Source organism: Lathamus discolor, chromosome 22, assembly GCF_037157495.1.
Source record: "Lathamus discolor isolate bLatDis1 chromosome 22, bLatDis1.hap1, whole genome shotgun sequence".
Classification (NCBI taxonomy): Eukaryota; Metazoa; Chordata; class Aves; order Psittaciformes; family Psittacidae; genus Lathamus; species Lathamus discolor.
Window position 1 is genome coordinate 3,875,165 of NC_088905.1, and position 22,156 is coordinate 3,897,320.

The 22,156-nt window shown below is 42.5% G+C and overlaps 1 protein-coding gene across 7 annotated transcripts in view; it reads left to right on the forward strand.

Annotated features, from left to right (window-relative positions):
- Positions 1-22,156, forward strand: part of EBF2 (EBF transcription factor 2) — a 118,184-nt gene that overhangs the window by 62,815 nt on the left and 33,213 nt on the right. For all 7 annotated transcript variants that reach the window (XR_010608133.1, XM_065659284.1, XM_065659283.1 and 4 more), the window contains one exon: positions 19,973-20,054. Coding sequence is in view for 6 of the 7 variants with exons in the window: in XM_065659284.1 (XP_065515356.1) it covers positions 19,973-20,054 (82 nt within the window). In the remaining variant the exon portion in view is untranslated. The remainder of the gene's footprint in view (positions 1-19,972; positions 20,055-22,156) is intronic.

Consider the following 22,156-nt stretch of genomic DNA (forward strand, 5'->3'; position numbering starts at 1 on the left):
AAGGGATGAGCTGCATAATGCAAAGATTTAACCACTATTTAAAGGTGTGACACTTGATTGAAAGTGACTTGATTTTTTTTTTCCTTCCCTTCTTCCCAATCACCCTTAACTGTATTTGGCACAAACTGGCTGGGACGGACTTTTATTTTAGTAGTGTTATTTTTTATTTTGGGTAGGATTTCTCCTCCTCCCCTTCCTTTCTCTCCCTCCTCCCTTTTGTTTTCATGAAGTGGAATTGTCAGGATGAAGGAAAACTAGGAAATGGAGCACACCAAAAATGGAAAACGAAGCAAAAACTTGAGGAAGGAAAGGTGGAAAAGAAACCCCTGCTTTGTGTGGAGTGGAGTCCAGTTATTGCTGTTCTCAAAGCCCAGCTACTCTTAGGACTGACAGCAGATGTCCTGAAGGTCTTTGTATGTTTTGAACCTAGGGAGAATTCCTTCTGAGGGTATGAGAACTGGGACAGTACATTCAGGATCTACAGCCATAGGAAGGAAAGCAACATACTGAACCATAAGATCCTTTTATTCATGCACTTCCTCTCTTAGTATCCTTTAAAAAGGAATCCTATCTGCTTCCATTTTACATGCTGCTGTTCGTGGGTTTTCAAGCTCCCTCTGTGAGCACCCGGATCTGCTCCTGTAGAAAATCTTTAGCTGAATTTTTGGCACCAAAAGCCCTGATCCAAAATCCATAGCAGCTGATGAGAATCAGTCCATTGATTTGAATTGGCCTTGGGGTGGGATATCAGATGCTGAAGAGGCCAAAATAGCAGGAGGACTGGGAATTGCTGTGTATTCTTGTCATCTGGGGACCACTATGAAGAGACTGGAGCTGGCATTATTTTGACTCCCTGATTTGTTTAAATAAGTATGTGAAAATAAACGTGGATGCTGAAATGCAAACAGTAGGTTGTCTGCTCATCAGATCAACCAGAAATACACTGAGAAAAGCACGTACAGAAGTCCTGTAGAATCTGATTAGGATATAAGCTAATATTACGCTGTTGGAATTGCTCTATAAAGCCATCGTGTCTGATGCTGGAGGTATAGCTGAGGTTCTCCCAAACACATACTTATTTAAATGAACTAGGGATCCAGCTTAGAAACCCTCATTCTTTGTTAAAGTTCTGTGTCTGATGCTGGAGGTATAGCTGAGGTTCTCCCAAACACATACTTATTTAAATGAACTAGGGATCCAGCTTAGAAACCCTCATTCTTTGTTAAAGTTCTGTCCGTGTTCTTTATTCTTGGAAGTAAAATGATATGTTAGCTATAATTATTTCTGTTATTGGATAAGATGTAGTTATGAGAACATCCCTCCAGTGTGAAGTGTGATAAAAAATTCACCAAACCTACAATAAAAATACAGAGAAGGAAATAAAACACTATAAATGGAACAAGTGCTACATTACAGAGAAATCTCTTAAGTCTGAAAATGTTATATTTAAAATCAATTCAAGCTTAGCCTGTGCTCGGCACGGAGAACACCATATAGTTATTTTAGTTCTTAGTGTGATAGGTAATCATCCTAAGAGTTTTTATTAGGTTTAGGGTATCACTGGGATGAATGTAGTGATTTCAAATCCACAGCGAACAGGCAGAGTCTGCATTGGGTTAGATGTAATACAAATATCATTGGTATGAGGAAGGTGCTTACTGAAATGGTAACTTGAAGTTTTATTGGGCTGTCTCTAGGATTTCACACTCAGTTGTATATTTAGTCTATAATTCCATTGGGTTGTGTAAGAAATACCACTAATCTATTGATAGCATCTCTTTTTTAGGGATTTTGGAGGAATGTCTTGTAGGAGTCTCTGAGTAAATTATATTACACCTTCAGGACTTCTTTCTGAGAAGGAGAGTCAATATCTAAGCTTTTTTAGAAGCAAAGATAAAATCAAGCAACATCCTCCCCCCCGCCTCGAAGCCAATGGCTAGCTGAGCATCTTTTTGTACTAGTGAAGCTAATGGGAAATGAGAGGTCTCAGCAACCACAGAGATCACTGTGTCAAAGGAAGTTGTTAGTACTGTAAGTGTAAGAGCTCCTGATGTAGTCTACACGGTAGGATCAGGCCCTTGGAGATTATTTTGAGACTAAACAGAAGACTGTAGAAAAAGCAATGACTTGTAATGAAGTTATGGAGAGGTGGATTTCATGGTGCTTGTAGGAGTGTCTCTAATTAGAATGTCTTATTTTTCCCCTCATGTCTGCTTTTCCCTTGCTCCTAGTAGCTGAAAAATAACGAACACAAACACCAAGCGCTGATGGATGGCCAAAGTCGTGGCCAAATCCCACTTTGTGCTTCCTGTGCAGTTTAAACTAAAACACAAAGAGAAGTTGCTACTAGAATTCTCAACAGCAGTCAATCAAGAAGCAAATTTCAATAGAAATCCAGCTTCCCTTAGGAACAAACCACTTGGAGATCTCGGGATGTAAATAAATATCTTCCAAGCCGCGTTTGAAGCACAGCGCGAGTACAGTTTCATTAGAACCTGCCTCTTGATGCTGTTCTCAAAGGCAGCTTTGCTCCACTGCTGTGTGTAAATATTTTGGGGAAAATACATATTTTCTAAAAAGTTAAGCCAACATTCTGTGTGTTTGTCTTAATGTGAGAAGAGTGACAGGAATAATACGGGCATGGATGCGTTTATGCACTCAGTACGTTCAGATGCACGTGTGGCTATATGTCTGTAGTATCCGTGCGTGCATATGTGCACAGATCTATTTGCTTCCAGGTCAAATAACAGCTGTTATTATGAAGTTCAGCTTTTATTACCAATTTGTTGGTAGATTCGGGCACTATTTAATAGAAAAAAAGAGAAGTCCACATCTGAGCTTTTTCCTAATCAGTTCCCTCATTTTGCTAATATTCCAGCGACTGTCAATTCACTTCAGTGGTGCCATTTGCAGAATTTTCCAATTAGCAGGAAACCTGTTCCACCTTCTCCCATAATTACAGGGGACTCGCTTCAGATCAGCTGTGGCCAGACAGCATGTGATGTACTTGCCAAAATCTGTGCACTGAGGGTCTGTGTGTGTGTGTGTGGAATTTTTGTTAACCTTTGCATGAGCTGGCACAGGCTCCCATCGCTGCTGGAGGCAGGGAGCTCCCTCAGTAGTGGCATGTGTCAAAATATCCAAGTAATTTCTAATAAACACACCACAGTGCAAACACAAATAGGAGCCGGGTTTGATGCGCTGGTGTGCGGTGGATGTTCAGCGCCTGGTACTTCCGTTGCATCGCTGTGTCTGGCTGTGAAAAGCAGGTAAAGATTCAGGGACTGCTGCGTTCCACTCACGTTAGATGATTTTATTCAAGAAGCATCTGTTTGGTCAGTTTTTCTTTATCCTTCAGCATCTGTGTCAAGCAGTACAGCGAGGACAAGGTGGTTCTGATACTCTGCTGTTACACTGGCTGATCAAAAAGCAATCAGCCCCTTTTCTAAGGGCTGCTTATCCAGCTGATATTACAGCTATAACAATGGAGCAGCAATAACTATTATTGTTACATGAAAAGAAAATATATTTAATAATAAGCTCATTGATTTTTAACAGCATCTCTGTGTTGCCTAATTGATGGGAAGTTGTATGTTTGTGTAGCCAACGGGGGTTATGAATTAAATATGGTCGTCGTTCCTTGAGGGATGCATGTCAATGCAAGAAGGATGGAGGATCTACATTTCCCCCAAGCTAAACAATCCCCTTGTAAAAGACCTAGGAAAGCCTGGAACAGGAGGAAGGGGGGAAAGGGAATAAAAAGCATCCATCACTGTTTATTAAGTGCTGCTACTTGAAGGTAAAAGGGGTATTGAACCGTTTTCAAATTGGAAGGAATGTAGCTAGACAAAACATTGATGGTAATATTAGGTTGGTGACAAATTTTATTCTTTTGTCCACATTTATTACAGTAGCAATTTGAAGTGATTTATGTCTCTTACCCCTCTAAGCCTTTCTCTTTGCATGCGCACTCTCACAGAGGCGGACACACATGAATTCAGTGCTTTGAGTAATAAAATGAAACTTTCTGGTAACAGCCACAAAAAATATGGAGCAAAAGTGTCTGGAAGTGTCACATCTGAAATTTTAAGAGCACTTGGAAGAAACGAGGCTCATGTGGAGGTGCTTCAAACTGGGCCCTTCCACAAACCTCGGCTACCCTGCGCAGTACATGGGGAATGTTGGTGGAGGCTGAGAACAGCAGCAGCTTCTTTCATTTCTTTATGCGCATGTGTGCTAATGGCAGTGGAAGTACTTATTGGAAGCAGTCCTTGCGTTGCTTAGTTTTGAGATTTCAGGTATGCTGAGCTCCTCTGGAAGCTCAGCTTTCAGCTCTTGAGCTTGAACTGTAAATGCAAGGGAAGTTCTGAGTTCCTTGCACTCATGATGAGCAGTTACAAGCAGAGCATGGCTCAGTGCTTGTGTGAGCAATCACTGATTTCTCATGCACATATGTATATAGTCTGCTGTCATATGACCTGAAAAAATATGCTCTCACATTCATATACCGGTATCATATAGAATGATGGAATTCTTAACATAGAATCTAGAGTATTCTGCAGACTGGAGCATTTCACCCTTCAGGTAACAGCTCTCAGTCTCTAGGGAATGCAGCTGTTGTTACCTGTCGCTTTTCAAGTACCTGTACCCTGAGTTGTCTCAGACTTCACCCATTGTATGATCACTGTCTGTCTGTTGAGCAGTTCAATGAGGCCTAGGAGGGCAAGGCTTGGTGCACGTTTAGTGTAAGGTAGTGTCTATTTGACCATGAGGATGCATATGGAATGACAGTAACAGGATGTACTGAGGAAGTACTAAGGATTGCTGAGCCGCATAAGTCTGGGGTGTGTGCAGCGTTGAACTGTGCTGTGACCATTTTTAGGATGTAACAAATCGTTCATCTCCAGCATTATCAACCGGATTCCTCTTCCAAAATCTCTGAATCGTAAAAGCCATTCTGTTTTCTCCTGTCCTACTGTTTGATGCTCAGCTTTATTCTTGTCATTAATAGGGGATAACATAATGCAGAGCGAAGTTTGGAGTGGTCATTGCATTTGCAGGGCAGACGCCAGAACTCACACAACCCTGGCTATAGTAGGACATGGATTCTTAAAATAGGACTTAAGTCTTAAAGCAAGGCTTTCATCAAAGAATTCCTGCTAACTTTAAGCAAGCGTGCTTGAGATGAAGGTGGAGCCGTGGTGTTTGTCAGAGTTGGATTTGTTCTTATAACCAGTTATTACCAAAACAGTGTTAACCGCTGGGGATGCTGCTTAATGTTAAAGCTGCAACAGGCGGTTTGCAACATTTTAACCCAAATTTTAGAGCAAACAGGCAGTTCCCCACAAGATGCTGTAAGAAAATGAAACCCACCTGAAAAAGGAACAAACCGCTTGTGGTGAGAGGACTGGTTCTAAGAAACCAGTAGAGTTTATTCAACAGTTCTGATTTTAAGTAACAACTTAGAGCCAGTCCAGGTCTAGTTTCAGCTGTAGCGACTGAGCTGCAAATGCTTGGAGATGGGAACATTTCTTGGTAAGACAAAACCTTTTACTGGATCTAAGCAACAGATGGGAACCGATTTCCTGCTGTTGGAGGAAAGGGACTGTTGTGTCTCCTGCTCTTTTCTAACTGCTGGGACAGTGAGGCCTTGATCCCTCTTTAAAAGCCTTCCATAGTCTCTTAGTGAAAATAATTTGTCATTAAGAGGGAAAGATGTTCACAGGTCCCCAGGTGTCAGCCTGCTCAGCTTGCCAGCCCTTGCCTCTCACACTCATGGTCAGCCAAAGCCAACCGGGGCTGTGAATGGTGGGGAAAAGCCCTCTAGAAAACCAATTTCTCTTTTCCCCAAGTTTTGTCATTTTCTAAGCTCAAGTAAAGCCATTGCCAAACATAATAACGGCACTATTAGTCCTGCTCAGGTGCTCAGGAATATGGAGCTTACTCAAGAAGGAGAAAAATGAGCAGGCTTTCCATTTTATTAGAAAGAAACCCTCTGTTTTGGGTAAAAGACACTTTCCCCTTAATATGTGACTTGTTAGTAGATCAGTACAAAGTAATTATGTAGAACACGTTAAATGGTTTCTAATGCCTCACTTCAGGCATTATAGTGAATGTTTTCCTAAGCTGCCCTCCACATTGGTAGTTTTATTCAGTAACAAAAGATGGTGTTGGAATCTACTGAATTTAAACTGAAACTGTTGACTGTTTCTTTTTGGAAGGTGGAGAGGGAAAGGGGGAATAGAGATGGGAGGGATCTGTTATTAGAACAAATGATTCATCTTCTGAAAAGCTAAAGCGTCCTGGCAAAGATCAAAGTTTCTGCCTTGACATTCATTGGTTTGATGATTCCTTATGAGTGTGATTAGTAGATTTAAACCCCAAGAGCTTCAAAGCTATGGCACATCTTTTTAGCATGTATATTAAGATGTGCAAGTCATCTAGCTGGTCTCCGTAGTAAATGCTGATCTTCTAGAAAGAAATGCAACATTTTCCTGCTGGTTCCCCAGGAAAACACATTTTGCCGGAATGAGTGAAGCCTCTTAACCTAGAATTTCTGCCTTAAACTTAGTTTTTGTCTGTAAATTCACAGAGCAAATGTTTCTGCAATTGTTTTATTGAAACAGTGATGCACAGTTTCATGTACAGGCCCTTTAAGAAGTGTATGTTGACAAGTCACAGTGGAATCCCAGAATCCCAGACTGGTTTGGGTTGGAAGGGACCTTAAAGCTCCTCTAGCTCCAACCCCTGCCACGGGCAGGGACCCCTTCCACTGGAGCAGCTTGCTCCAAGCCCCTGTGTCCAACCTGGCCTTGAACACTGCCAGGGATGGGGCAGCCACAGCCTCTCTGGGCACCCTGTGCCAGTGCCTCAGCACCCTCACAGGGGAGAGCTGCTTCCCCATGTCTAATCTCGTTCTCACCTCTTTCAGTTTAAAACCATTCCCCCAAGTCAGAACTGTTTATCGGATGCTATTCAACTCCACAGCATTCATCAGAGATGTAATTATACATTTATGCATGAAGAAACTTTGCAAAGTTAATTTTCTTGGTAGGGAAAAATATCTGTGGAAATCTGGTCTTTTCTTCTCTCCTGCTGGCTTCTTATAAAAGATGGATTTGAGGCCCAATGGACTGTAACTCCTGTAAAATCTCTGTTCTGTAGATACTTCAGTAGATACTTCTTAACAGCTCCAAGGGAGCCTTTACAAGGGATTATGTCACGGTGTGGAGCCTTTAAGATCTTTTTGCATAGTGGGGGAAAATACAGTTGTGCCATGGAGCAAGGAGGGAATATACAGTAGCTGACTTCCAGGGAGCGAGTCTTTACCTGGTTCAGATCGTTATAACAACCTAAGAAGTGATTTTGAAAACCGAATTGAACAAAGCTACTGCAAACCTGCACAGAATCTTCCTTCCATTTCAGCTGACTTGATTTGCGTCCGCAACTGAATCAAACTGATGAAGAAATGTGTTAGCTTTTATAATGGAAAAGTTCCCAATATACTCTTCACTACAAGTTCTGTGCAGTTTGGGTCCATCCTTGCTCGGCAGTCTCTTTAAGTGTCCTGGATAGGCTTGTGTTGATGTGTGATGTTTTCCAACAAGCTCCGTGCCTTCACTCCTACAACCTGTCCTGACACTGTAGGCACTGACTCCGTAGTCTGATGCCTCATCACACAGCCTGTTTGGAATGACAGCGCTACTCCCATTAGCCTCCCTTGATGTCTGTTTGCCGTAGCAGCTTTTCAATTATTTAGCATGTAAACAGCTGGATTAAAGGAATGCAGAAATGTTACAGGCACTCACAAACTTTGGTCCAGAAATTAGGACTGCTGCAGAGCTTGAGAAGGGAAAAGAATCAACATTAACCACGTGCACCAACATCACATTGTACCAGGGACAGGGAAGTCCTGAAGCTGGGAACTGCCAAAAGACCTTTTTCAGTAGAGAGCACATTATGATGCTGCATCTGGAAGGATACCCTGTTATTTAGACCATCAAAACATGACTATATTCCAATCAATAAGCCAACTGTTATCTTAAAATCAGTGCTCTGCATGGATGTGTGTGTGCCTGCAGTTGGAGCATATAACCCATGGAATATGTATGCATAAAAATATGTTGTACATCTCCAAGAGATAGATGGGATTGGATTTTCTGCCTGAGAAGTCTTTTAAAGTCAGTTCAGTGTGGGGTTTGTGTCCAGCCTTAACACTGCTAAACTGTTGAAATAGCCTCATCTCTGGCTTTTGTAATACCTGCTTAAGCATCGAGTTTAATCTGTCCCTGTGATCTCTCCAAATCAGGGAAGAGTATTAGAATTTGAAGGGGATGAAGAATACAGATCATAGTTGCTGTGTTTGGAAACAGCTGGAGCCCTCACACAAGCTCATTAGTCTCATTACAAAGCAGAGCGGTGCAGAAGTCTTACCTTAATGAGATTAAACGTAAGCGCAAACAACCCGGTGGGTGAATGACCACTCTGTTCAGGCAGAGGAAGCTGCTGGTTGCACGGGGGCTTTATTAATCATGGGCTTGAGAAGGGGCGATCAGCAGCTGGTCGGGGGGGTGGATAGAAAGTTTGGTCCATGGAGACTTGGTCTCACTGTTGTGCAGCCTCCTGCAATTCCCCTCAAGGTCCAAAGCCACGTCGGTGTCTGCTGTGTAAAGAGGCCTAGGAATCAGGTATTTACTTTTGGGTTTTGGTATGTTTCACAGGCCTTGCTCGTTTTCAGTAGGTGGAAGGTCAGGAGCTGGAATTACAAAGTGTTAACTTAGGATCTCTGCTAGAAGCCCTGGGAATGTGTTTTGCTCTAGCCAGAGGGTAAGGTTCCGTAGCTGAACACAAGCTCTGTTAACAGCATCGTGAATATACACATAGATATGCTGTGGTGCTGAAGGGGGAGATCCAAACTATGACCTTCACCACAAGAAAGGGTCCCCATTGCTGTGCAAAAGGAGCAGCTCACTCACCAGGTGGGGATCTTGAAGGAGCCACCTCTAAAACCAGATCTGAACATGTGCACTTGAATAGGTGAACAGCAGATTTTGCATTGTCTGAAGTGATGTGGGAATAGGTATTACATATACACAGTAAAATGAAACCAATCTCATGCTTCAGGGTGTAAATTGATCACTGGAAAGGTCAGGAAGCAATTTTCCTCTCCTGTTAACATCAGTGCACAGTCAACTTGGGGTGCGCGCATGTGTGCGAATGTGAGCGAGGGAGGGCTGGAATGAAGGGAAGCAATTTCTCCTGTACTGTTTGCCAGAAGCAAAATAACTTCTGCAGCCAGGAGTTCATAGCAAACGGAGTGCTCAAGTGTTTGAGTTTTACCTCGTCTTAATTTCTGTGTGTCCAATCTAAGGTGCTTTAATGGAGCATGGCTTTCACAATGTGTTTCATGAGAACCCAGCCTGCTTTTCAATGTTGTGTGCAGTTGCCCCAAGTGGCTCTTCTTACATGAAACCTGGGCTTCGAGCTCGATGTCATCATGGTTTTGAACCAGGAGCTCAGAGAAGTTCTGTGCTGGTGTTTGGACCCACTGCATTCTGGAGATGTGCATCTTAGTCTAGCGGTTGTAGTACAGTGTGACTTAGCATAGTGTTTTTCCTGAAGAGCCTCATACTAAGCCAGCTAAAAACGTGCCTCACCTTGCTGTGTATCTTCATAATCATCATAACTTCTTAGGACAGTTGCCCTGACATAACAGAAGAGTCAAACCAAGCAAAGTCAAGTCCCCTTGAGTGTCAACCCCTGCAGCGATACTGAAGTGAAGTCCCTGTGCTTGTCTTCTGCCCGACACCACCCCAACCCTTCCACTCCAATCCCATATTAATGTCCTGGAAAGGCAAAATCAGCTGTGGGGTCTCATTTGAGGTTCACCGATTGCCAGTTAACAGAGTTCATACCCCAAAATGGAGCTTCTTTTTGGCCTCTGGCACGTATGTGCCACATCAAAGGTACTGAAAAGGTTAGTGAAATTTGGAGACTAGTAAGCAGAGATAAATGTTTGCAGGGAAAGGTTGAATCACTTTAAATGTGTTAATTTATTTAATGCACACCAGAAATGTTCATGTTCCTCAGAAATACAAGATGGTGCTTGTGTGCATTCTTGTTTGCAAAATGGCCAATGACATTTTGGGTGCTCTTTCCCTCTTTCTCTGCACCCAGTTGCTGGGTGAAATCTCAGGCTGTGGCTGTTTGATGCACAAAGCAGAGTCCCTGGTCTGCAGCCTGTAGCACTGCACGTTTTACAGGACACGTTGGCATGCACGTTTCTGTGAGTCCAGGCTCTTCAACATTAAAGCAGGACCCTTCATTTTAATCATTAGAGAATGAATCCAGTGCTAATAGCACTTAATTGTTTCACTAGAATGATCTCCGTTGGTTTTGGCAGCCGAAATGAAAACAATTCCAAATACCATCAAAGGAGCTTATCCACACACAGCATGTACAGGGAGAGGGGTTTGATACACAACGGTGGGTGAATATCCTAACATCTCCTAATTCTACAGACGGCTCTGTAATCCTTTTCTGTCTCAGTCTATGATCTTGAAAGGTCCGATGGGTAAAAGCAAAAGGAATAAAATAGACACAGCAAACCTTGCTCCGTGCCCCTGGAAATCACACGCCTGTGCCTCAACCATACACCTATATTAATCTTGACTTTCTTGAAGCTTGCCCGCTAGTTTAAATTTGTATGCGACATCAAACATACCTTTTCACATATGTTCTTTCCAGATTTTTTTTAACAGTTACTTAGCAGTTTATAGAAGGAAGTGAATGATCTCATCAAGCTGCTTAGAAATTAAAAAAAAATCTGTGCTTATTAATTATGCAGGATTAGTCTAATTATAATTCAGCAAATTAATTAGCGACAGAAGGTGTTCTGAAACATTGGAGTACATTTGCATGTTAAATGGAGAGGCTAGTCTGTAATATATGTAAATTTATGCATGGCTTCATAGTTTAATTTAAAAATTTGCAGCTGCATATGGTATGGGAGCAGGTGAAAAGTCAGTTTTAGTTTAATGATGCTAACAAACATTGGATGCTGTCCTGTCTTAGGGAAGGAATGCGCTGAATGCACCCCGATCTGCCAATCTATAAATCTGTCATAGGAATATAATGTTACACCAATGCTCAGATTCAAGGTCATCTGTGACTAGACCCAGAAGTACAATAGGTGCAGATCTACCAACTGCATAGACCTCAGGAAATGAAGGAGGCGAAATGCGCACGGACCCGAGGTGCTGGGCTGTAAATTTGCCTCTTTAGCAGATGAATGCATGTTTAGGTGAATACAGTTTAGGGCCAGGCAATGTTCTTGTCTTCATAAATGAGTGAGAGCCTACAGCTGAGTGATATCCACTCTGGCAGGTGTAAACCAGGTGCCTAACCTTGGTTCCATCTCTAACATACGCATCAGTGCAACTTCCAGATCTCTTGGAGTCACCGGAAAGTTATTCCCAAGTTGGGCATTAACTGCAGGGTGAAGAGTTTTTATGTTCTGGCCGCTGCCATCTGGCAGAAGGAGTAAAAACCAGCAGCAGCAAAAAGGCTGTTGGTGTAATTGGTGCTCACTGTTCAGTCTAGCATGGCTCGGTAGGCAGAGCGTTCTTGAGAGGGGTGGCGGAGAGCATGGAAGAGTCAGAAGACAGAGGAATCATAAGGGCCTATTTTGCCATTAAAAAATGAGCCATAGGGTTTAGAAAGTAGAACTTGAGTTAAATTTGCACCTATGTAGAACTGTAAGGACAAAGCGATACCAAAGAATAAATAGATGTAACCAGGACTGCAGAGCTATGTTTCCATGACACAGTCCAGCACCAAACCATTGGGTTCTGCTGAGGCAGACCCAAGTGGAGTGAAGAGGAATCTGGCTGGGTGTTGTGTTCTGGAGCAGTGTGCTCTATGAAATTTTTGTCACTGTTAGAAAGAACCAGTAAAATCACAAACACGGGCTTGCAGGAATGGTAGGTGGTTCTTGGCTTGATCTGTGCTGTGGGCAAGTCCCTTTATTTCTAGGTGCCTTGACTCCCCCATCAGTGAAGTGTGTATAAAAGCCTTTCTTTCCTCCTGTCCTTTGTGTATCTTTTCTCCAGTACGAATTTCACAATGTGACTGTGTGATGCTTAGCACAGTGGGAGCCCATAGATACTTTAATAAGCCAGGGAATATTATCTGAGCATCCCTTTCAACAGCTCGTCAGCCCAATCCTCTCCTCTATTACCTCCCTGCCTATTGACTTTTGATTATGCTATGGCATTTGGTCTGGTGCCAAATGGCATGAATAATATGGATCTTACAGTATAAATAAGCTTTTAGCCATTGTCTTGTAAGTTACTGGAAAGTTTTGGGGTGGGAGGAAGGAGGAAAAAACCCAAAGGGAAAGGGAAACTGCTCAGATTGCAGAGAGCCCTCCAAAGACTTTTTGGAGACCAATGGCAATTACAAACACGCTGTTAGTGTTGTGTTTCATTTTCAATTCGAACCCATAGAGTTCAATTATTATTTTCATTAATGGTGTCAGGTTTTCATCAGAGTGCACAAACAAGGAGGTTTTCCTTGGAGATCTTTTTTTCTCCTAGCAAATGTGGCCATGCCAAATAACTACATTGAGCACCGAGAAATGACTGTGTGTAACCGGCAGCGCGCTCCCCCCAGCCCTTGTTTCTTGAAAATGGAATCGTTTTGCAAGACAGAATAAGCATTTACCAAATGAGTGTGAATTGCAGTTGCTCAGAAGGAGTGGAACAGAAGCTGCTTTAGAGATGAGAATTGTGCAGGAGGTGGAAAATGTACAGAATAGAAACATCACGTTTACTGCCGTGTTTTGGGGTTGGATGGCATTGCAGGTTTGCATTCAGTTCCTACTAATTTGGAAAGTAAGATTTAAAAGAAAGCCACTAGATGTAAGGCAGAGAGAAATATGATGTTCTAGGCTGCAGAGAGATGGGAGATTTGAGGAGGAATTGTTCTCTGGTGAAGACATGAGGCTGGGAGCTGGACATGAATTCAAGCCCAACCGTTGCTGTGGACTCAAGGCGCAATGTTCTTTCTTGACCCATCTAAAATACAGGATGTCAGTACTTTCACCCCGGTTCCACACCAAAACTCAAAACTTAAATTGGAGTGATTGCCTCAGTGTAGGAGAAGGAAGGCAGGATGTTAAACAGTGGATGTTGGTAAATGACACTGGGCTGTTAGCCTTGGAAAATAGAAGTGTTTTGATAGTTAAGATTATGTGATGTTTCTAATTAATTTGAGGGATACAATATCTTGTGGAATTTTAAAGGCCTTTCTGAGTTTTTCTGCTTTATTAAAGCTAAAAGTGCTAATTCCACCTGTTCCCTATTACACTTATCTGATCTGCATCTCCTCATGTGCTTTGCATTTCATCTTGGAATGAGCACACTGTTCTTCATAGAATGGTTTGGGTTGGAAGGGACATTAAAGATCATCTTCTTATTGATTGATTGAGTATTAATTTAATAATAAAGATGGGCCTAAACAGGAAACTTCTGATCTAGGCTTTCTTCAGCACAAAGGATCTTTGTGTCCTGTAGATTTTAGTCCAAACCACCCTGATTTAATAATACAAGTTACTCCTGCACCGTACTCTTTACACTCTGCATCTGTGTTGAAACTGGGTAAGAAATGTGGAGCACAGGAAAAAGATCCTGTGGAAGGGGGTCAGGATCAGTGCCTAGAAGCTGAGCCATCAGAGAGGTAAGATGAGAATGCAGTGGCAGTGGAAAGGTTTTATGTGGCAGAAAGGATAGGTGGAAGCGTGAAAATAGGAATCATAGGAATTTGTGAGGAAGGGACCTTGAAGGATCACTTGCTTCATCTCCCTTAGGTTTGCAAGCACCTTAACTCATGTCCACACAAGGCTGAGGAGTTAACTTGCGTAGTCTGGTTGTCCTCTGCATGCAGCAGCTGGAGAAGGGCCTTACCACATTGGTGGTCCCATCACTGAAGGAAGTATTTTGAATTAAGGCAAGAGGATAGAGAAGTGTTCTTTGCTTTTCCCGTCAGGAAATGAGGATGTTGTTGGGGACCGGCTTCATGTTCATGTGCAGTTTTGGCGCAGCTGGAGTCTATCTATCAAAAACCAAGTGACAGATGAGCAGCCACCTCCTCTTGTGGCCTAGACATGGGACCTCACATCATCTGACTCCTGCCCCCTTCCCTCATAGTAAATCTCTGACAAACTCCAAAAACTCTTTTGACCTACATATGTTGGGTTTCACATTTGTTGTGCACAGGAGTTTCGTGAAGGTGAATTAGCTGCTGTTTGTGGAGTATCATATAAATACTCTAGATTATTGTAATAACCTCACTCATTCCTCACACACTATAAGGTGTATGTTCATTAGAATGCCTTTGTGCAAAGCCTGATCCCACATTGACTGTAACTGCTGGAAAAGAGCAGGAAATTTTCTCATCAGCTCCCTAATAATACACACCGACATAATAGAATGAAATTACTCCAGAGATAAATATTCAGATTATAAAGAAGTCTTCTACTGTGATATTCATTAAAATCAAGGTGATGATATCAAATAAATGCGAGTAATTGATTTTAAGCACTGACCTTCAAATAGGTGTGCAGCATCTGACCTAGTCCCTTTGAAAGGAAGACATTTGAGTCCAGCTGCCTACTTTGCCTTGTTGTGCCATGGGGTAGGGTTACCGGTCACACTTATCTCAGAGTCTGCAATGCCAAGACACACACGGGTGAGTCGAGGGGAGGACGGGAGCTTTGATGGGGTTGGAGCCGGGCCCTCACTGTAATGATTATTTTGCAGTTCATAGTAGATTTAATCTTCATATTGTTTAACTGGAGCAAAGCTATCCGTAGTAACAGCTTCTGGTTTTCTCTTGGTTGACTTTGTGACTTTCTGGAAGCACTTGAATTGTTTAAGCAGAATGCCACCAGATCTCTCTGATTTCATTACACTGAAGCATCCTAGAGTTTGCTGATAAACATGATCAGACGAGGTAGGATTGTGCCAAAAAAAGCCTGAGGCCATGAATCCAAATTCTACAGTAACCCAAACAAGACAGGATTAGCTCAGTGTTTGCTTTACAAGGGATATTTTGGAAGTGTATCCAGAGGCTGCTCTAAGATAAAACCAGCGTTATGAGCCTTGATTCTGTACCTGTGTTTTAAGGAAGCACAAAAGGTGGATAAAGAAGGTTAGTTAAGATGTAGAACCAGGAGCCAGGAGATCTGAGTCCTAGTCCCAGCTCTGCGGCAGACCTGCAGTGTGATGGGGAGCGGTTCCCTCCCAGTTCCCAGGCCCTGGCATCTTTGCCTGTGGAATGGTGAGTTCCACCACCTGCTGCAGAGGGGTTTTGCGAGCCAGAATTAATTGAAGTTTAAGTCCCACAGAATGGCGCTCTAAAAGCACAAAGCATTTTATCTATTTCCGTGGTTCCATGTGGTGAGACTAATCAGTCCCAGGTCCTGTGGCAGGGGTTTAAAAAGGCATTAATGCATTTTTTCTTTTAAACCTCCACCTTCTGCTGCCTGTGGGACTGCTCTTTAGGGCTTCTGTCTTGTCCTGTTGAAGTCAAAGGAAGGTATTCTTTTCCGGACTCCAGTAGGATTTGATTAAGGTTCTTCTCAATCATCTGAGATGAAGGAGAAACGTTCTCAGAGGTGTCGAACTTGCTTTCTAGTTCTAGCCACATTTTAAAGTTGCTTCAGGTGGGTACAGAACTTAATTATCTATCTATCTACCTACCTACCTACCTACCTACCTAGAATATATAGAACCTAGTAATATATACATCTGTATATAATATATATGTCGATGAGGTGGGAATGTGGGTCAACAGTTTCTTTGGAAAGACCTTGACAGATGCAAGAACTTTGCCCTTCCCTTTTCTCTGTGCCCATTGAGAGCCCATTGACAGGGGAATCTGTTCTGCCTCTCTCAGCTGTGTTATGGGCTGTATGAGCACTCCCCGTCTGCTTTCCCACCAAGTCAGATCCCATTGCTCGTAGTATTGCTGCAAAACAGTTGAGATAACACAGCTGTCTTTGTACCGAAGTGAAAAAGGGGCACTTAAATGATTCATCAACCTCGCTCCTCAGTGACTCCCAGTAGGAGGTGCGGCACCTTTTAACATAGCTCCTTCTAAATCCTAAAAGAGGGAGTTATATTTAAGGTGGCTTTTAGGAGACCTCTGCAAGTGTATCAGGCTGTAGGTAGAAAGCTCGACTGTAAGTGAGACAATAGGAAAAAAAGGAGAAGTCTGTAGTTATATCGTCATTAATTTTATGTCTGTGCATTAAGTTAATCAGGTTTTCTACAGTAATGCCAGGATTTTTAGTGGTAGTGATTTAAAAGTGTTTAGTTTTTCCCCCAGTGCCCTTAGATAGTGAGCTCTGAGGTGAGTGGGCCACACTTGCTCTGCTTGGCTGGACTCAGAGTTACCTGCTAAACTCATAGCTGATCTTCCTTAGTGGGAAACAAAGGCCAGCTAAAGAAACATGAAAAGGAGCTAATTCTTTAAATTGCTTTTTATTTTTTGATGCATGTGGAGGTTAAAGCCAAAACTTAAAGGTTCTCATTTAAAAAAATTAATAAAGCTTTTCTGCAATTCTCCTGTTACCCCTAAACCAGCTTCATTTAGCGCTAAACCTTCCCTACTCTTTGCTCCCCCCAAGTCATTTTTATTCTAATGCTGCAATAAATATTAATGCCTTTCCCACATGCAGCCACTTAATATATATATGTATATATATCGACCTACCAAAGACTTCATGCAGATGCCCAGTTGTGGATAAAATTTGACTGGAGAAACTTTGAAAAAGGAGAAAAAGAGAGACGTGGTTTCTTGTGTATGCATCTAAATAGAACTGAATCTAAATCTGGGCTGATGGGAGGGAAATCTGTCTTAGTGCAGCGTATCCAGTGAGCTTCAAAGAAACTGCAGACCTCTTGGCACTGCCAATATATGGGAATACTGCTCAAGCACTAAAACCAAAGCCAGCAACTCCAAAAGTGAGGTGAGGAATTACTGACGCCTGTTTTGTGCTATCTTAAAGGTGCACCATTTTTAGCAGCTGAGGTGCTCAGCAGTTCCAAAAGGTCAGGCTCTTCAAGCTGTCTCCAGTGGGTCATTTGGAATCTTTACCTTTCTGTATCTGCATTTTAGGGGTTGGTGTGACCCGGGTGCTGCAGTACCCTATAGCTCTTACCAAAGCCAGCCCAGCTGACACAGCGAGTTCTCTTACAGACACTATTCGTTGCTCTGATTTTCTTTGTCCTTTAGTTCATGTTGATCAGTTTTCTCCTCTAGATGAATAGGGATGCGAGCATTTAAAACATTTAAAAAGGAAACTGCACGTTTTCCAGATTAATTTGATGATGTTCAATTTATTTTGCCTTGAAAGTAACAACTTGGTGTGGATTTTAGTTTGCAGTTACCCTCCAGTATAATCAGTTACCCAGCAGCACACTGATTTTCATGCAGAAGTTACTTGCCTTGGTTTCATTATCTAGTTTGGTTCCATTCTGCAGTTTTTCCTTCCATAGGTAGCTCTCAGTAACAGCGGCTCTTTGTATATCTGCAAATAATGATTTTATATCTGTGAGAAGAGGGCAGGGTAAAAAGGAGAGTTTGTGAGTAACGGTTCTGACTCGAATTCTCCTGTGAATCTTCGCTCCGGCACGCCGTGTTCTTCCTTCTGCAAACATCCTTGCAGTTAAAATCTTGCTTCCAAATCACCCAAATAAAAGAGGTCACAGATTTTAGCACGAGGAATCAGTGAGTCGTATTTGATAGAATATATTCGCTCAGTGCTGCTCCTCGGGCATGAAGTTCCGTAGGGTTTTCAGTTGAGAAGACACGGCGGTGACCAGGGCTCTGTTGGGAGAAGTTGCCCCCTGACAGCTGAGCATGAGCAGGTCTCTGCTGCTGAACCTCAGCGTGGTGAGGGACCATGGCAGGATGTCATCTGTGCGAAAGGAAGGACCAGGAGCTCTCTAAGTCATAAATGAGAAGGAATGAGGAAAATAAAATCCGGTCTCCAAAATGCACAGAGAAAAAGAAATATTTTAACTATTTAAAAAACATTGGTGAGAGATTTCAGGCCAACAGGAACATTTGATCAACCTGGGCTAATGGAAGGTGTCCCTGCCCTTGGGAGGGGGTTGGAACTGGATGAGCTTTAAGGTCCCTTCCAACCCAAACCAGCGTGGGATTCTGTGCTTTTAATTTACAAAGCTCACTGGAAGGTTGCATTCTGTGACAGTCATTTTACATGACGTTATCTGGCTCTTTTTTGTGGGTTCAATTGTCATGAGGTTTCTGAAGGGTTTTGTTTGTTCAAGCACCATATAAACGGATCAGATCCTTCGATATTTCTTTGTATGTTTGGGGCAGATGGAAGAGAAATGCCGCGATGGAAGTGGTGCAGAGCAAGCAGCAGTAACAAGGGCGAGCGGATTCCTGCTTTATTGTCTTGTGCGAGGACTCTTTGGGTGGGTGGTGGTGGTAAAGCCAGGAAATATACATCTTTCTCCTTTAAAGTTCTAATTCAAGGCATGAATGTGTGAGTTCTGAAGGGACTTAGGGACTGCGGTAAAAAATCGTTGTCATAGTAACAGAAAGGGAAATAGGCCTGGCTCACCTGGGACTTTAACTTACTGCAAAAGCGGCTTTTTTTTGTAAGGAAAGCACTCAGCAAAGCGAAATAAATAAATAAATGTCTCTTTGTATTCCAAATCAATCCTTCAACTCTTTATTTTTATTTCCAGCCAAGTCTTTTTGCCTTCGAAATCTGTCTCAAAGTCTTTGATTTTTTGATTTCCTTAATTATTGCAGCTAAATCTGGTTTTGTCCAACAAATGGAACTGAAAATCACAGCGAAATCTTTCCACTTGTGATAGAGGATGCCAAAAAAAATCCTTGCCTGCTAGGTCTGAATTTTCAAGACGTTGCTTGTTCGGTTTTTAAGCCGACAGCTCTGATTTTTCATGTAATTTCTTTACGTCTGAATTTCCTAAATGTAATGGGATGAACCAGATAACAAAGGGGTGACTCCTCTCCTCCCTGGATCTGACACACAATTTCATGGAAATCGCATAGAAAAACACCTGCCTAATATTTCTAAGCTTTGAGATCTAGTGCGAGGTGTTGGGGAAACCAACCCAGCAGTCTGAAGACTTAACCTGTGTACATGACAAGCTAAACTCGACCGATAATAACACATAAAGATAGGCATATGTGACAGGGCAAAATAATTGGCATGAGAACTTTGTATGATGTTAATGGGTTTATCTGCTTGGACAGCATGAGCTGTCACGTATTCCTTCAGGTTGTGCTTGCGTTATCCTCTCTCCAAATCTATGTAAGATTATAATCCGGACTCTTGGCAGTGCTGCTTCTCCTCTTTAGTTTGTGAAATCTTAATAAGTAAAAACCAACGTCGTGATGAAATCTCATCGGCTGCTTCTGGGAGCTGTGTTTGTCTCTGGTTTTGAACACATTCTCAGTAGTTTCAAGGTTTATCTGCTTCAGAGTTGCCCTGTTGCTTTTTGTAATTTTGACAATGACATTATCCTTCTGTATTGTTTCATGGAAAATCCCTTCAGACAGCGAAAGAAAGAGCTTGTGTGCAAGGGAGAGATAAAGAAAGAGACTGAAACTGTGTGGTCAAACATGCAGTGAGGCAACGGGCAGAAATCGGAGTGGATCTGTTGAATTCCACGGGCTAGCAGCCCAGCTCAGGGTGGATTACACTCACACGGGTTGTACTTCACCTGATTCATTTGAACTTCTCTTTGTCAGGGTTTGCTTGCGTTTGGTTTAATTCTGTTTTGCTAAGTCCCTGGTCTACAGATACCCCACCCTGTAAATCACTACCATGTGTATTTGAAAACAAGATCCCACAAGAGGTGGTTGTGAGGGTTAACAGCAGTGACGTGGTTCTTTATCTTTCCAGGTTCTTCCTAAAATTTTTTCTCAAGTGCAATCAGAATTGCTTGAAAACAGCAGGAAACCCAAGAGACATGAGACGGTTCCAGGTAAGTCTTATGAGGCTCAGCATTAACCTGTCTGCTTTTTTTCTCTTCCCTCTCCTCTCCCCTCCATACATAAATATGATGACAGTATAGGATAAGCCATATCAGATATTGTTAAAGTTTTTCTCCATTTGTTGTGTTTAAACCTTTTTTTTCCTCTTTTTTCCTCTTTTTCCACTCTGAATCCCCAAGGGGAAGTGATGTACTGCACCAACCAGCAGTGGATATTTGATTTGACACCCTCGGGCAAAGCACTCGCACATACAGCTGCCCACAGCAGGGATCATGTTTGTGATACTTAGATGCCTCAGAATTTTCCAAGTAGCTCTGTACGTGGTACACAAGCAGGCTCCTCATTTCCCTCCACTCCCTCTCTCTTTCCATCTTTTTTGCCTTTTAACACTCTCATGCCCTCCCTTTTAGCTTCTTTTTTAAAACAAGGAGCCAAAATAGCAATGGTCACTTTAAGATCTCATGCAGCAAAGCAACAAGACCCATGGGAGGATGACCCAGCTGCTTTGCAGCAAAATCTGCCACTGGTTTCATCATAGCTGTCGCTGATGTATTGTGAACACCAGCTAATAAAAACACAGAAGGAGGTGAAGTGTGTCAGTGGTGAGGAGAAAGGCAGGCAGTGTCTCCCATCTTTCATTCCCAACCTTTTAAGCAACTATTTACAATTAATGTTTTAACTGTAACTGAACGGAGTGCTCAGGGTTTTACATCAGGGATGCACTGTTGTGTCTCCATGCAGTGGGAAAGGTGGCACGGCAGAGAACGTGGTAGGAGAACGGTGTTGGAACTGGATCTCCTTCACTTGAGTGTGAGGCAGCTTGGTCTGGTGAAGGGACATGGGGTTGCCAGTCAGGGTTGGGCTGCAGCACTGATCCAGTGTTTGTTTCCACCTCTCTGTATGGGGATGCTCACCTTGGTACAGCATCGTGGTCTTGATTCAGGAGAATGTTTGAGGGAGTGCAGGGAGGCTTGGCCAGCCAGTCCCTCTGTAACCTACTGATGATATCAGGACTATCCTTGTAAATGCTCTTACTGCTTCTTCTCTTCATTATTGTACCTTCTTTGTGCCACATCCCTGGTACAAAGAGGATTTTAGCTTCTTGAGGGATGTGTGGTTTCCCTGGTGACCCACAAGACTCGCAGTGGGAAGGTGCCATCCTTAGGTGTGGTGGTTCGCGTTTCATTGCTTGGGCACTTGCATCAGTTTCCTCATTTATAAATGAAATTAAAACTCCACAGGAGTTGTTTAAAACTTTCCACCAAAACATGTTTTCATAGACAAGTGGTTTCAGTTGGTTTTACTTTTACTAGCAATGAAAATTCACAGGAGGTATTAATAAAAAACCCAAATAAAGAGTTCAAGTTTTAGGAGCAACTGCAAATGGAAGCTTCTGAAAGCTCCAAAAATGGTAAAGAAATATAGGCAAAGAATAGAAAAGTTATCGATTATTTTGTTTGAGCAGAAATAAATACGAAGAAAAATACTTGAAACCACAGTGACTTCTTCATTCTGTGTTTTTAGAGGTAAGACACGAGAAAAAAGAGGTGCTCGTTGTTAGGGAATTTATACTGATTTCATTGTTTTTTCAAGTGGCAATTTCCATAAAGAAAACCCCAGCAATTAGTTCTCATCTGCCAAGAATGCCCAAAAACCTGAGCGCAAAGGAAAACTGGATTTATAGCATGTAAACAGATCTTGTTAGCTCGGAGAGCAGCTCAAAGAGCTGATTGTGGAGTGCGATGAAACATAAATACAGAGCCTCCTGCTTTGTTTTGTTAGGAGCTGGTAAAGAATCCGGCACAAGGGTATCCTGATTAGCACCCGGGGATTCCAGGCACCGCCCTGTTACAAAGAATACTCCTTGTAAGCGCCAGAATAGAACTTCTGGATGCAGACACACCTGAACGCTGCAGCAGTTCAGATCTGGTTTCAGTCTCGTGCAAGCTGCAGTGACTGAACTAAAACCCGAGGTTTCAATCAGGTGCTGAACTGCAGGAGGATTTTGGAACTAAGGTTTTTGGCTGAAATCTATCTGCTATCAGCCTTATTGTTTCACCTCTTTATCTCCCCATCCTGATGGTGACGTTAC